The sequence below is a fragment of the Egretta garzetta genome, unplaced genomic scaffold (genome assembly GCF_000687185.1).
Source record: "Egretta garzetta isolate BGI_Z169 unplaced genomic scaffold, ASM68718v1 scaffold595, whole genome shotgun sequence".
Taxonomy (NCBI): Eukaryota; Metazoa; Chordata; class Aves; order Pelecaniformes; family Ardeidae; genus Egretta; species Egretta garzetta.
In genome coordinates this window covers 151,048-167,302 of record NW_009259682.1, presented here as the reverse complement: position 1 = coordinate 167,302, position 16,255 = coordinate 151,048, and the positions used below count along the sequence as shown (strand labels likewise).

Sequence of the window (16,255 nt, the reverse complement as noted above, 5' to 3'; positions counted from 1 at the left end):
TCAGAATGTAGCTATGTGTCTATTTAAAGTTGGAATTTTACTCTTTTTTAGAGTAAACCATAAAACGATAAATAAAATTAAGAAATAGTGAAAACTGCCAGCTTCCTGATCCATCCTGATCTCGCCATTCTCCTCTACTTTTTGTAAGCTTTTTTACCATCACCCGGCTTTTGAATTTGATATTACAGTTCAATAACAGACTAATCATGAAAATCTGCACATTCACTTGCTACAGTAGCTGATACCACATTGGAAAATGATTATGAAAAAAGTCATTTATTTTAGTGTTCTTTATATACAAAGTAATTTTACATTACCAACATTTTGATGACCTAATAGTACTATTTGTTATAATTAAGGAAAAAACCCAAGAACGTAGTGCCTAAATGACTTAATGCTCCTAAGCCTTATTTGCAACAGAGATATTTAGGAGGACACCTTGATGAAAATTAGTGAGGATAGGCATCCCAACTTTCTAAATTGCTTTTGACAAGGAGGGTATAAATTCCCAAATCACTTGCGTGCTTTAAAAATTTTCCCTTTGCAGACAGGCTATGCACGTGCAATTGCTTGTCATCTTAAGAACAATCCGGATACTTACTTCCCTAAGTACTGATCACCTACCAAATTCTGCTTAGTATGGACGGGCTCAGCACTTTGGGAACTGAGACCCACTTAAAAAATGCCAAGAGCTTATATTTAAGTGAAATATTTGTTTGCTTTGTCTTCCATTAATTTGGCTTCTCAGATTTTTTTTTTTTTTTTTTTTAGTGTCACAATAGCTCTGCAAGCTGGACCAAATTTAAAATTAGTTGAATGCAATTATTGCATCTTTATCCATGGGCTATGCTGTCTCACGAAATGCAGTCACTTTTAAAAATACCTACACTTCTGAAAAGGATTTCCCCCCCTTCTGCTCTTTCTTTTGGAATACAAAATGAGTCTGACATGATTTTTCTTGTATCAAAAATGAACTTGGGCCAAGATTGACAATTCCAGAATGCTTTTGAAACATTTGTGGTAGGATTGAAGAGTGCATGTTTATACCAGTGTATGGAGCATTGGAAATCATACCTGTCAAAATCAAAAAATTCCAAAAAGCTCATCCCTGACCTTTGCCCTTGACATGTAGTGAGTGCAACCACCATGACCCAGGCTTTCCGTCAAGTGGGTCAAAACATGTAAGCCAGGTTTTTTTTTTGTCAAGATCCATGTGTAAAGTCCATGAGTAGTACATTAGTGCATGGAACCTGTGGAGATCAAAGGAGAAGGAATATACTCTTCACCTAGGGACGAGGGACAGCCAGAGCACTTGGGTACAGCTGCCGTTACTGCCTCAGCAATGTCGTATTGCCTGTGGCCCGTTTTGTGCTTTTTTCTTGTTGCCTGCAGTGTCCTGTAACAAATGGCCATATCCGGTCCTCAGCTCGCCTCCCTCCCAGTGCCTACCCACCTGCTGCGTGGCCGGAGGGATGCTTGCCTTGTGGCACAGACTCGGCATGGCATCCTCTTGCAGAGGCTCCCTGCAACTAGGAGTCCTGGCACACAGCAGTTCCATTGCCCTTGGGAACTTGCGCTATCCTGCAGACCTGGCAAGTGGCTCTCAGTTTACTGTACTTGAAGCTTATGTGCACAGAACTGTGTCATGCTGGGGGCTCCTGCAAAACAGCTCCAGCTGTCCTCTCATACTGTAGTGCTCCATGTACTGGTAGTTTATAGTGTTCGTTATGCAGTAGCTCTTCAGGCAGCCTCACTGAGAGGCCACTACCTGCTGCAGGTTCCCGTTGTGCTGCAAACCATTCATGGGAAGCGGAGGTGGAGGGGGTGGAGGTGGGAATAAGGAACTGGACATTTCTGAATGAGTCTGTTGGTCAGGAACTGGCATCGGGCTCACTGAGCCAGAGTCACTCTGCATAGAGCCAAGATTGCTGCCATCAAAATGAGTCATTTTCTTCTTCATTAATTTTCTTTCTTTGGCTCTGCGATTCTGGAACCAGATTTTCACCTGCAGAGGAGCAGAGGAAAATTTTTTTCAGTTGCTAATAGAATGCAATGTGGTCCTTTATGTATACGGTCAAGGGTCATAGGTAAAATCAATTGCATGAGGACCAGTGAGAAAGGCAGTGGCAAACTGAGACAACAGAGCTGGTTGCTTATTTTTCATACAGGTAATCTTTCCTATCTGGTAATAAAATATTTATTAATAGTTTGATAAAAAGTTTTTCAGTGTTAGTTTTATTTTTAGGAGGTATTTCTTTATGGAATGAGCTTTGGGGTTGTTTTTTTTTTTTTTGGTACAAAATCTAACAGAACAGAATCTCATGTGTCATAGTGATGGCCAAAAGAACCTGAGAGTATCTTTACACTGAAAACTATATGCCCCAGTCAGAGCAAGTCAAAACCTGTTACTGGCCTATAAACTGAGGCACAAAAGCTTTCCTGTTTGGATGCTGCGCGCTAATTGGTTAGCTCCAAAGCATAAGCCTATGGAAATACTTTTCTAAGCAGAATCTCACCAGTGCACTACCCCGGTACACAACATTGCTTCAAAATATTGTGTAAGCGGTGCCTTAATAGCTAAGTGCCTTTTATTGCATTCGTAGATGGAGCCAGAATCTGCTGCTGCTTCCCTCACAGTCCACTGCTTTATGCCATCGTCATTGCTCACAGAAATGCAGTCATCTTTGGGAAGAAGTGAAGCAACTATTGAAGAGTATATGGGTTTTGATTAGGATGGAACGAGTGAGGACATGAAGTTGATGAGTAATGGTCAATTGAAAATACAGCAGAACTTGCTCAGGTGTGAAAGGGTGAATGTTCTGTGGCGACTGAGAAGTCTTTGGGCATGAATCCCCAATGTTGGATTTAAAGCAGCACGCACCAGCTATTTATCTTTGGAAGTGGCTCTGTATTATGTCTGATCAGTGTAATGAGTCAAGCTACCTCATTCAGATATGTTCTGTTTTCTTGTTGGTGCTCAGATGGCAAAGGAAATATTTTTGTCACCCTTTTTCTATAAACCAAAAAAAAACAACAATGATTTGCTGAGAAATACTGATTTGTTTGGTTATCCTTTGCTAGAAGGAATGATGCTCAGAAAAAAGGTGAAACAGTAAGAGGTGATAACATCTGTGGTTACGAGGTTGTGTTTTAAAAGAAAGCCAGTGGTGAAGTCCCACAAAACATTTCAAGGCGTCTCTGTGACGGTCTCGGTTATTCCCATTTTGCAGCTGAAGAATTCAGATGCACACAAAGCTTGTGGAAGTTTGAACTAGGTCTCTGAAGTCCCAGGCTATCATCTGAGACATTTGGCAGTTCATTTTGTTGTCTTAGTTTCTGGAATATCATTTCAGTACCAAATTAGGTTCCATTAAACCAGTCTCAAATTCTCTTGGATCTCTTGCATTCTGATTGTGCTGAGGTAATCTGGTTTCACCCATGCATTTGCCAAAATGCATGAAAAGGTGAAACAGTCTAAAAACCAAACTAACATCTGTTTCAGAATTACCCTCTGGCTTCAGTGTTCTTACCTGCCTTTGAATTTAGTGGTTTCTTCTGGTTTGTTATTAAACTAGGGATGCAGATCTGTAGCGGTGATCCAGTGAGAATTTTAGCAGGCACTTCAAGGTTGTAAGCCAATTATCAAATAACTACAAGTAAATACAGATCTGTAATGTTAGACTAAAAGCTAACATGGCCGGTTGCATCTGTCTGACTGTTCTTCACCTGTTGTCCTCTTTTCTTTCAGCATTTTTTCCCCACTGTTCAGTTGTGTGAGTAACTCTTCCCGTTAAATTTAACTTTCTCTCTTCTTCTGTGTCCTCATCATCTCCTTTGTTTCTGTATCCTTCCTATATTGGCAATGCTTCGTTTTGCCTTTTTTTCCCCCCTTCATTAGATACCTTTCGTTCTTTGCTTAAACAATTGTTCTTTGTCCTTTTGTCTTGAGATATCCCTTCCGGTGTCCTGGGTGGGATTTTGGCATAGCCAGGAACAAAGCTTTTCCAGAAAGTCTCTTCAGGTTTTAGGCTGAGTGCAGTGGAATGTGGGCCAGGACAGTGTGTGTTCAGTCATATTCATATGACGGGGTTGTTTAATTTGTGTGAAAGGCTAGTAGTGGGAATATAGATCAGGTAGTTCTTTCTTAACCTTACATTTTCAAAAGTGACTTCACAGGTGTAGGTTTTATGCACTGGAATTAATTTTGTTCGTGACATGTATCAATGATGAAGAATAAATACTGCAAAAACTGTTGCTGTGTTTCCCCAATATATGTCAAAGAAAAGTTTCACATCTTTTTTGTATCACCGCTTCAAATACCAAATACCAAATACCAAATATCAGGAATTATCGCTGAACTAGGAAGTTTTAAGTAAATATTGTTGGTTGTTTACAGAAGCAGGGTCATATTTTTAATCAGCATAATGAAGTCAAGTTATAAAGGTTTTAACAGCCAGCAAAAAGACACATAGTGTGTTTTTTTTATACCCAGTTGAAATAATTTTAATTTTCAATATTTAAATACTTGCATTCAGCAGCAGATTGAGAAATATCTGCAAAATGGGTATTTGCTTCTCCATTTCTGTAAGCCCTTTCAGCGTGTGCTGTGTAAGACGAGTTCAAGTTGGATGAACAGCGCTACAGCTCGGTGGATTTTGGACTATCCCTGCTCAGTAGGGCCCGTAAAACAATGGTGAATCAGGCATAATCTTCAATGAATGATACTGAATAATAACTGACTGAGAAAACAGTGCTGTGATGGTTTGTAAATAGAAAAGGCAGCAAATGAGCATATTGTGTTCTGAAATCTGTTTGGGCAGATCCTCAGTAAACTTTTAATTTTGTTTTGCTGCTTGCTTCAATGTACTGCGTCTAGAAAACTCCCCAGTAAAATGGGACTGAGCACATGCTCAGCCTGTGTCGTGAGTGTCTTTGTGGGAGATCTAGCCTGGCATCTTATCTTGGTTGTTTGCAGAGCCAGCTGAAGTGCTGGAGAGCCAGGGGCCATGTACCTGCTTTGCTTTGGTAGGGGGTGGTTCAGGCGTTGCAATTGCATGATTGAAGAACGCGGCACAGGGTGGTTCCAGAGCAAATGGTATATATCTTTTGGCCAGAAAGGATGGCGTTTTGATTAATGTTGTGGGAATAGAAGTGGAATTTGAAGGGGGTGGGAGGAAACAGAGGCAGGAGAAAGGAGTAGCAAGTATGTAGGACATCTTTAACAAAAGGTAAAAGGCAGCCAAAGAAACAAACACCTTCAAGTGTCCTGAACATACCTGAGCTGATCACTTCCATTCTCTGCTAAGACTGACCTTGCTGAAATTGGTCATAGAATTCCCATCGACTTCAGCAGAACCCGGACTTCCGCTTTAGAAATTTCAGCAAAAATTTCTTCCTGCTACCGCTACCCCAGTAAAACAGAGAGAAATCCAGGCAGGATTTTGTTGATATTTTTAAACTCGTGTTTCTCAGAACAGGACTGCATGCAAGACTGGTGTTTCCTTCTTTTATGTTGTTGTGTAGCGCTCTGATGTCGTTGTGAGAGCTGAAGTAGTGCTGATGGGATATTTATAAATGAGTGCAAACAGGGCTGTCAGGCCATTCAGCTGGGTAGTGTGAGTTCCTACACTGCAAAGGGAACCCAGTCGCATTGGTTGGTTATTAGAGGCATTAGCATTTTTGTGTGCTTAACCGGTACGGTTATGTCCTCATTAGCAATAATAAATTCAAAGGAAATCCTGAAGGGGTGATCCATACTCTACCTGTCTCTCGGAAAGTCTTAGGTTTGCAGCAAGTTCAGACTTCCTCCTGATAGTAATGTATCTGTTGTAATGAAATTCCTTCTCTAATTCTAATCTCTGATGATCTGTGTAAACCACTCGGTACTTCTCTCTTGTTCTTGTTTTACCTGTTTTGAAAGAAGAACACATTGCTTCAAGCTAGAATTTTTGAACTTTAGTAACACAAAATATCTGGCTTTACATTGGAAAATATGTTTGTGGGTGTGTTAGGCCTGATTCTCTATGCACTTACCCAAAGTAACTCCCTTGACTGCAGTGGACTCAGTCTTGATTTACAACACAGGAGGTTCATACCATCAGATTTTGGGTTTGCTCCTTACTAAATAGATGATAAGCTGGTCCTTGTATTCTTTATCACCCTTGTGTTATCATTTGGGAGAAGGAAGGAGTTCTTGTAAAAAACAAGGAGCCAGGAAACCTGGGTTCTGTTCCCAACTCTGATGCAGGCTTCCTGCCTGGTGTTGAATTGCTCTGTTTCTCTGTCCCTAAAGCTGATACACTGCTACCTGTTTCAGAGGGAAATTGTGAGGGATAGTGTACTGCACAGAGCTTCCAAAGTTCCTCGCTTCCTGTTGCTAGAAAAATTAACACAATATTGTGATGTTACTGCAGCTTGGAGGTTGTGTTTTTCCTTCAAGTCTGGCACAGTCTATCCATGACTTGATAATAGCACAGGGAATAGTAACACAGATTTTCAGATGACAGTTCATAAAAAAAGAGAAAAAGAAAGCAATGATACTTAACAAAGGACGTTGAACAATGCTAGAACTGCAGCATCTGTTCTCTTGCAAGCAGCACTGCTGCATCCTTTCAGCTGTGGGTACAGCTGACTGAAGCAGACATGGCTCAGCAGCATCTGCGTCGTTAAAAGGTAATGAGAAATGACGTGAGCCAGTGAACACAGATGCAAGTAGCTGAAATTTTATGGATTCCATACAGGATAATTTCTGAGGACAGAATGTGTTGGCAGTAATGAAAGAGAATTGAGAGAGGGAAAGGCTACCGATGGTTCCTTTCTCACCCTCTGTTGTTAACGTTCATATTAGGCAATCAGTATACCAGAGATCAACACCTGCTTAAAACCAAGGCCCCTGAGCCCTAGCCCGAGGTCTTCCTACATTTTTGAAAGATTGGATCACTGTGAGACTATCATTACCATGTTCGCTACCAAAGTCTTACCATTTTTTGTGCTTCGTTGTCTGTCTGTATTTATATGGACATTTCTTCAGATGTATGTATTTAAGACTGTAAATTGTCTGGGACAGGGAATCTATTTTTGGTTGGTATTATTTTGCAGTGTCTTCCTACTGTAGGTCGTGAATCTTTGTGTCCTTAGTGGTCACTATAGTAGAACAGCCCCCTTAGATTCAGGTTCTCTCAGGTGATGCATAAAACTCGACACATGTTGTGACTTGCTGCCTATAACAGTCTGCTATTGCTGCAGACGTGGCTTAGCTTCATACAGTGGCTCATGTTTGCTTACAGATCTTTTTCTGAAAAGATTATATGGATGCCTAACTCTTCAAAAAACAGGTTCCTCAAACTCATAATAATTGCACTCCTAATAAGAGCAGTTAATTTGGTAGAATTTCAGTCTCAGAGTAGATCACCACGGCACTCCACCCCATAGCAATGAGATTCCCCCCTGCAGGAGAATGGCTGGAGGTTTCATCTATCCGTGGTGCCAAAGGCCTGATTTCTCCCCAGCCCTTCCTTCCAACTCCCCTTTGCTTTTGAAGTTTAAGTAGCACCCAAAAATGAGAATTCAGGGTATGGAACTAGAGCAGAATCTTGAAGTACTTTATCCCTTGATTCATGATTTAGTTTCACAGGTTAATGGATTTCTTCCCCTTCTGTGGAGGGAGACTTAATGCCTCTCTGTTTTAATAGCTGAATGTATTTAAAGTTAACATTGCCTTCCACTTGCTCTATACACTGTATGGTAATAGCTTCAGAGCCATATCACTTTTTTTCTCTTCCAGCATTTGACAGTCTGTACTTGCTACTTTTAGGAATTTTTGGCTCACCAAGGTATTGTTTGCATTAGAAGGTTCTTCAGGCTCTGATCCTTTTGTACTGTTTGTATAGATGCTAGGTACAGAGTTGTTTACCGCTGGAAGCCCTGGTCAGTGCAATGCTGTGAACAAATATTGTTACACCTCTGGTTGCAGATAATAACGTGTTCGCCCTACGTGACCAGGTTTCTCTAAGACTCTTCCTAGGCTTGTAGAACAAGCTCTACATCAGAATTTGATCCTTTAGCTTCCATGCTCTGTGGTGTCCAATTGGTGTGGTGTGGTGTGGATGGGAAAGCACCACGCATTAATAGTGAGTTTACAGTGCTGTGGGCATTTTCCAACTGTCTTGAGGCCATCAACCTGTTTACTTGGAATATTTCAAGACGGAAAATAGGTGTGTGCATATTTGTGTTTGTTCCTTACACTGTGGTTTCTGCTCAATCCATGCCTCCCAAACCACTTTGACTCAAACCTGTTAATGTCCCTGTGAAGGTTCTACTGTGCTGGGGTAGATACGTAGGACGCTCTCATTTCAGTAGTGTTTCTATCATTGCGAAACTGTAGTGAAAGCAGCATTAGCCCAATTATGTTTACGCTGATAATCAAGTGAAAAGTGCTGTTAATTTTACAACGTTATGGTAAAAATTTGAGAGTCTCTAAAGAACAGCAGTTACTCAGTTCAGTCCACATACATACTAGGACATTTGTTTTCATTCATTCGAAGTGTAAATTGTTTGTTTAGCATATGGTCACCTGTGGTGCTTTAATGCCTCACTTGATATTTTTAAACTTTTGATCTCTCTAGCTGGTAGTTTGGTTAGGTTTTTTCCCTCTTTAAATCAGAATTTGGGGTCATTCTATGGGACAAAATGTTTAAAATGTTTCCTTAGTCTCCTTTGTGTTGTTAAGTTGGAGCACACAAAAGAGCAACAAGGTGATCTTATCTTGAACTCTGTTCTCATTCAGAAGCCGTAGACAAATATCAAATGTTCTTCTATTGCCAAAACAAGATGGTAAACTTCAAGATAAACCTTCCTGTTTCTGGTTTTAAGTGTTTAAACCCTTATTATCTGAGTAGGAGAGGGTTGGGGTTTTGCTTTTTAAACTGAAGAAATAATTAAATGTATGTGGAAACCAGAACTTTCTCCTATAAAACCTTTTATTTTCGTATGAGTAGCCTTCGGTTTCTTTTTAGTAGGAATGATAATATCTGGTTTCTTTTTGAAGGAAGATTGGGAGCTTTCACATCTAATTTCTTTCTTTAGCGTAAGTTAAGAGAATAATTTAAAAAGTAGGAAAGCAAAAGGAGAACGTTTTCTTCCTAAAAGTGAACAGCAATCTGAGAAGAATTCTCTACGATTTGTCACATAAATCTTGTCTTTCATAATTTGATTTTTTGTGTAGAGTAATACTCTGTTGAGAGACAAGAGACAGTGGGAGCTCAGATCTGCCAGGGTCTTCTGAGAGGATACTTTCAGTTCTGGCAGAGTCACGTTTTAGTCTGTTAGGACTTTACCCAGATTCTCATTGATGTCAGGGAGAGTCTTCCTAATGCCTTTGTTGGATGCTGGGTTGGAATTAGTCTGCATATGGCATTTCCTTTCAAAGGCAAAGTATGCTTTTCTTTTATTTGCCAAAGTTAACAAACAGCAACACCAAAACCTATTGCTAGGCAGCTGGGGACTTTAGCCTCTAAATTCAATCTGTTAGATGAAATGGATCCGCTCTACTGCATTCTGAGCCAAACCTTGCAGACCTTCTACTGGGTTTATTTACAGTGATGTATTTTATTTCAAGGGGAAGTATTACCTGAGTTAAATTTGAGATAGGACTAATGGATTCACCCCAGAGACAGCAGAAGGATGTTCTTCAAAGACTTCTTTAGGAGATAATGGCAGAATTTAATGATGCAATGATAAAAGTTAATATTTTAATCCAACTCTTTGGTCAAATCCTGCATATTTTACTCACTTAGCTGAGTGAAATTACCAACATTTAACTTTCTGCAGTCTTAATTAATCTTTTGTTAGTGACATATTATCATTTTAATTGGCAAGATAGTGTCAGTTTTATTGGAAATGTGTTCTGTCATGGACAGTTACACTATGCAATTGCAAGTGGTCGGAGAGGTTATTAGTAGCTGGGTGGAAGAAAAATGAAACAAAAGAGCTTTGAAGCAACTACCTTTGCAGGACAACTGCCTTTGTGTTGGGGGAGTGGATTTCCTGGTTTTAATGAGCTATTTAAGACCAGCGTGTTTTCTCAAAAACCTATTTTGCAAATAGCAACTATTGAAGAGTGCCTTTGGAGCAACAAGAAATAAGATGTTTCTTGCTTAGAAAACTTCTTGTGAGATATAGTTTAACAATCCTGTTCTATCACACCCACTCTAGTGATTTTTGTGACTGGCCAGGTTTTGAGTTGGGGGGAAGGGAACAGCTTTCCCATTGGTCATAAAATTCACAGAGCATTTCTTCTGAAGACAATAAAGCTAGGAGAAGGCCTCTTTATTTGCTGTGAAAATCATCACCCTTTCCGGCAATATAACTCCTGAAGAAAAGAGGGAGAAGGAAGAGACAAGACTGCATATCAAAGCAAAGAGAAGTGTTAAAAGGGTCTGTTGCCTCAATATGACAGATAGGCCTCAAAACCTCAGACAATGTAGGCCAGGAAAGGGAAAAAAAAAACCCCACCATCGGACCTCACAACTAGTTTACAAAGCAAAATAAATTAGCATTAGAACTGGCCCTGGCCCCTTTTTCAGTGCCTCTCTCTTAACTTTTCAGGAATACTCTTCATTTACTGAAATTGGCATAATTCATAAAATCCAGAAGCTACCTAATTTAGACAGAAGATGTCATGGTATAGAATAATGTCAGATTACTGTCGGATTACTTACAAAGCATCGTAATCTGGATTCCATAGTTTTAACTTTTTTTTTTCAGAGGGAGTTAATGTCTGTACTTGATGACTGGAAGTTAGCTTAAATCAGCTCGAAATGTGAAACAGCTTTCTGGCCTGAAGATATGCTCAGTTCAAATCTGCAGCTTTATGTTAGCTCAGTATTAAGAGAGAGATTAGTTTAGGTTTTGAGTTTATCAAGATACGGACTGTCAGAGATCAGGCCCCAGAGTTTTGTTTTGGGAGTATCTCTAAATATTTATGCACTTTAAAGGTGTAGGAAAAGAAAGGGGCAAATTCTCCCTGGTGTAATTTCACAGACTTAAGTTGGGAAACAAAAGTAATTTTAAATAAGTCTTGAAGATGGATATTGTGCTGCACATGATGTTCTGTAAAGTTAAATTTAAAAAAAAAAAAAGACCAAACCACACTGCCATTGTATTAGAAAATGTTACATGGATCCAATCCTGTGTAATGTAAGTAATAATATTCCTGCCAGAAGCCTTAGTGTGATGAGTAGGACTATTCATTATTGCAAAATTGGATGCATAAGGGTTTATGAAACAGAGTGAAATTCAGTGTTTGTATTTTCTGCTGGGTCTTGGATCATTTGTTCTTGTTATACATGTTCAGATGACTCATACTGAAAAGAACAGAATAGGCTGATAGAATTGGAACCTTGCAACAGACTTGAATTTTCCCTTCTGTTCTGTTGACTTTATTTAAAACGCTGGTGTTTTCAATTTTGAATATGTTCTGCTATCCTGTAATAAAGCTCATTGGCCAAATTCTGTCCTTCACTTTGCCAGTGTAAGCCTTTCTATTTATCTTCATCATACAGAAGTAATTGAATCCAAAGCAGAGTCATTTTTATCGCCTTTAAATAATGAGTGGACAGACTGCCCTGTATGGATTTTGTTTGGCAGAAGGACCCAACCTGCAGAAAATGTAGGTGGATTTCTGAGTGGCAAGATCAGGGGAAATCCCATTGCCAATCAGCGTATAGACTGAAAAGCAAGTGATTAACTGAATTTTTTCCCAAGCGTTGTATGTTCATTAGGCATTCAGCATTTTGCAGGAATGGCTTTTTTAAGAGGCTTGTTTCTCTTCCTTAGCTTTGAGGGAATATTAACTTCTTCCTTCAAAGACTAGATGCTATTTTACAGTGCATTTGGTAATGATGCTATCAGTACCTGTCATTGTCATCGTTAGAAAAACTGTCTTTTTATTGAACAAGAATGATAGCAGAGTTGTCTTCTACAGGAAAAGTCTCTGCTCATAATTAGTTTACCTCTGTTTCAAAACTTGTTCCCTCCCTGTTTTATGGTAATGTTAAGTGCGGATCTTAAGATGTACTTTCAGCTTTGTGAACAAATTCTCATTGCTGGCGGAACTGCCTGGTAGTTAACTGTTCAAACTCATTGTTTTGGGTACAGTTTTGCCACAGATGTATGTTGTTTTCTCACAACAGCAAAAAGTATAAGTCTACTCCTGGGTGAGTGACTGCATACCTCCATAAAAAAAATTGAAATCAACAGGAAGAGATTTGTATCTTGTTCTAGGTGGGTTTATTCTACTTTCCATCAAAGAATTTGCCTGTAATTCTGCTTTGTGTGTGTGTGTGTGTAATTGCCACCTCACATCCCTCGCTGTTGTGGCTTTGTTCTGTCCCCTGTTGCCATTGCTAGTTGCCTTAGATTTGCTCGCCCTGTCGAAGTGGCGGTTTAGGCAGGGGGACGGTATAAGGGTTAGAGAAGGGTCTTTTTCAGTCAGTGTTCTTGGTTGGAAATACTAAGTAGTCAGTGTTTCCTCCTTCAGGTGTTCTGAGTTAAAACCCATTTGCTTTCTCCTGTATCCTGAACACTCTCAAGGATGCAGTGACTAGACATTGGATCCTACGTGCTCTACACTTAGGATCAAGTCCCAATCCCTCCAGCTCCAAAGCTGCAGGGAGAGATGTTCAGCCATCCGTCGACCAGAGAGAGAATGATGGATGAAAGCCTTATTAGGCCTTTTCTGTGGGAAATGCATTCCAGTAACACTAGACCAGGATGATAGTCTCGCATTAAATGCTGAGATCTTCTAGTGGTTTCAAGTAGCATAATCTCATAAACTTCACGTAACACCAGTTGAAGACACGGTTTTATATTGCATGTTGTTTTTAAACTTACAGAGTAAGACTTGAAGTAATTTCTTCTTTTGGTCCAGATTAGTTGTGCAGATGATGGAGTATCGAAAGACCTGTAGGGCATGAGGCAGCGGTAGAAATTTCGATAAAGTGTTTTGTTTGTCATCTGTCAGGTCATGAGGCCACAAAGCACCAATAAGAGAAGCTAACCATGAAATCTCTGGAGATGGAAATGGCATTGATTCTGGGCCTTGTTTCTGTAGCTGTTACAAGCCAGACTACTCAATGTAAGTAAACCTTTAGGAAAAATCTCTCCTGATCTTAAAGGGATAAGATTACAGAAACATTTCTTGCATGCTTTCAAGACTGTCTTGCAAAAATCACTTGCCTTTAATAATTATTGTTTCAATAGTGATATAATCTTATTATTGATAGCTAGCATTTTGCAGCAAGTAATGAACAAATAATAAAAATAATTTGTCTAATTTCTGTTCTGATTATTTCAGGTAAGTCTGAGCCTCAGTTTTTCCATCTTTAAGAATAGTGGCTCATCTCTATTTCACAGGGAATAAGGAAAGCTAATAAATAATAGGTGTGTTTCCTTCACTCTTGCCTATAGAAAACCTCTACTGAAATCCCTACAGGTTTTGCAAAGAGGCAGAAGGGTAATGCTCAATGTATGCATACAGCTGTAAGGATATAAAAAGCAATGATTCCATCTAAGAAACTGCTGAGGATTTTGCAGTTAGCCTAGTCACACGTTTCAAGTCACTTGCGTGCTCAGAACCAAACTCACTTAAGTGCATTGCTAGATCTGACATTGGTGTTACGGCAAATTTTTAAGGATTATTTTGGTTTTCCCCGTTTTCCAAAAAATAAAGCTGCTCTTGCTTTTAAACAGAGGAAGAGGAGTGAATGAAGAAAAAGGAACCAACTCCAGTGAAGCAGATCTATTGGCACTGAGCATTCCTGGCCTAGCAAAAAAATAAGAGGGGAAGAAGCAGCAGGAGAATTAGTTATCTGGATTTTTCCCTAAAGCACGACCCAGTACCTATTAAAGGAATGGATAGGCTCCCACTAACCGGAGGGCCTTACACTGGCCCATGGCCTTGTGGGAGGATATGCTCCTATGACACGCTGATTTTTTCAGTTCTTCTTGAGATGAAGATGCTCATTAGATTGTTGGACCATTCCAGAATGGAGAGACTCCCAGCTCCTCCCGTGAATGATCTGACCCTTGCAGGCTTGAAATTTAGGAGGTTAGAAAGCCCTAAGCATGCTTCTTAAGCAGACACTTAGAATGTTATTGTCTATTATATGTATCCCTCTCTATCTCACAGTGTCCCCACTATAAAAGGGACAGCACAGATCAAATCAGGTCTTTTGCTCAGAGAGGATGCAATTTAAATCCACATGAAGAGGTAGGTAGGTAAAGAAGAGATGAGAAGTAGTATTTTTTTTGAGCAAGTATTCTGCCATCTGTTCATCATACAGTTTGTGAGCAATTTCATTGCCTCTGTAAGGACTTGTTGCTTGCATTTTTCTAAAGCATGTTTTAAGTAATTACTTTCCCATCAGAGATTGATTTCAGTACTTGCTTTGCAAACTATTATTTACAGGCACGTGTGGAGCAGAGCTGGGCTGGGTGGAAGGTCTGAAAGGACAGGAACCTTCCTGGGATGTAACATTGAAATACTGTGAGCATCTCTTTAGGGGAGGTATTGAGCATCCTTAATTTCTACTGATCTCAGTGTATGTCAAAGCTGCTCAGCACCTTGGAGGATCAAATACTTTTATATAGCGGATTGTGCCTCTGTTCTTTTCAGGCAGTTTTCCCTCTTTTTCTTTTCCTTCTCCCCTTTCTTGTTTCAGAATTTTTTTCTACTCATACAAGCTACAGATTTTTGTTTTAGGGATGCTTATCACAATCAAACAGAACCTTTTCCTCATGCTTCATGACTTATTTTTACTGGTTAAATACAATTGAACAGTTGTTTTGTACTCATCGACTGTTAGGCATCAGACTGATCTGTCGCTGTATTAACTGATTGTGTTACCATGGATCTCCGTATTCCTGCATATTCTGAGAGCTACTACTACAAAGCGAAGCAAGCCTTTCCTTATCATTCCTGTTTTTAAAGCATTGACTCATTGTTTGATCTTGCAGATCTCATTTCATTTCAGTGTTCTGAGGTTTAGAGAGGTGGTTTCTGATACAAAGCCCTATTTCCAACCCCCCTATTGTATATATTTTACTTGAACTTTTCATAGGTACTCTAAAACTTGAAAATAAGCAAAGTATAGGTGGTGCTGAAATACAATACTTTCATCATGATTTCTTTCTGCAGACTGCTGCTTCATTCCATTCTATAGGACTCGTATTAAAAGCAATTATTTGATACCACAATTTTTTTTAACATATCTGATAGGAACTGACAAACGACATCGCTTTTTATTTGTCTCAGTGTTAAAAGGTCAAGAAAGAAATATAAGTAGTAGTCAGCTGATCAAAACCCACATCTGGTAATTGAACCAATATTTAACTGCTAGCAAGAGAATCCTTACGAATAATTAGGATATTTCTTCTTTAAACTCTACGCTTCCCTCTAAACAGGGAACGTGGCAAAAAAAAAAAAAAAGACAAACCCAACAATTGAAAGAAAAAAGTTAAATCTCTTCTTAGTATAAAACCTCAGCGCCCTCATACCTGTAGAAGTGGATTGTACCGTTTTCCTCATCCATTCGTAAGAGCTGTGCCTTTGGCTGTTGGGAGAGATTTGCTGTGCATTAATTGTTTCTACAGGAGGTAACCCCCCAGATCCAGCGGGATGGAGGGAGCTGTAATCAGCAGAACTGTAGGAGACCTGTCCAGGAGACGAGCCATTGATCTGTGCAGCAGCCACCGTGCTGGAAGGTCCTGGGCCGTAAGCGTTCCAGTCCTCCCTCTGTGGGCCGTAGTGAGATCCCCAGGTCCCCGCAGGCTGTCCATGGGTGTCCAGAGTTGGCACATGATGATATCCCATGTAATCGGAATAGGGTGGAGTGGAGACAAAGTTTTGCACCGGCAGGTTGTTGCTGCTGCACCTTGCAGATCCTGGATACATGCTGGTTTCTTTATCCAAAAGATAACTCACATACATGATGCTCACAGCCTGGCTTTGTCTTGCTGGGACATCCTGCTCCTCGCAGTGTTTGTTTGATCTCTCTTCCCCTCCTCTTTCTTTCTCTCTCTTTTCTAGCCCTGACTGGCTCTATAAATGACTCATGCTAGCCCTGATGTCCCTTTACTACACATGATTAACAATGGTTTTACCAGGTGCTGGTGGTAACAGTTTACTAAGGTCCTGCCTGATGTCACAGATAACTGCCTGCCCCAAAATTACATTTGCATTCAAATGAAGGGCTGA

At 39.9% G+C, this 16,255-nt stretch overlaps 1 protein-coding gene across 1 annotated transcript; it reads right to left on the bottom strand.

Annotated features, from left to right (window-relative positions):
- Positions 1-1,750: 1,750 nt before the first annotated feature.
- On the bottom strand, positions 1,751-15,988 carry LOC104126067 (homeobox protein CDX-1-like). Its single transcript, XM_009638572.2, has 3 exons — positions 15,556-15,988; positions 5,763-5,908; positions 1,751-2,005 (listed from the first exon to the last, which is right to left on the bottom strand). Exons 1-3 carry the CDS (start codon positions 15,986-15,988, stop codon positions 1,751-1,753), a joined length of 834 nt encoding a protein of 277 aa, XP_009636867.1.
- Positions 15,989-16,255: the final 267 nt, after the last annotated feature.

What these genes read in the sequence shown, in the direction of transcription:
- LOC104126067 (XM_009638572.2), bottom strand. Translation starts at nt 15,988, where the DNA reads ATGTATGTGAGTTATCTTTTGGATAAAGAAACCAGCATGTATCCAGGA. An exon ending in GGTACAATCCACTTCTACAG is followed by an intron (nt 5,909 to 15,555) that starts GTATGAGGGCGC and finishes CTTTCAAAACAG; the next exon opens with GTAAAACAAGAACAAGAGAG. An exon ending in TAAGACTTTCCGAGAGACAG is followed by an intron (nt 2,006 to 5,762) that starts GTAGAGTATGGA and finishes GCTCCTCTGCAG; the next exon opens with GTGAAAATCTGGTTCCAGAA.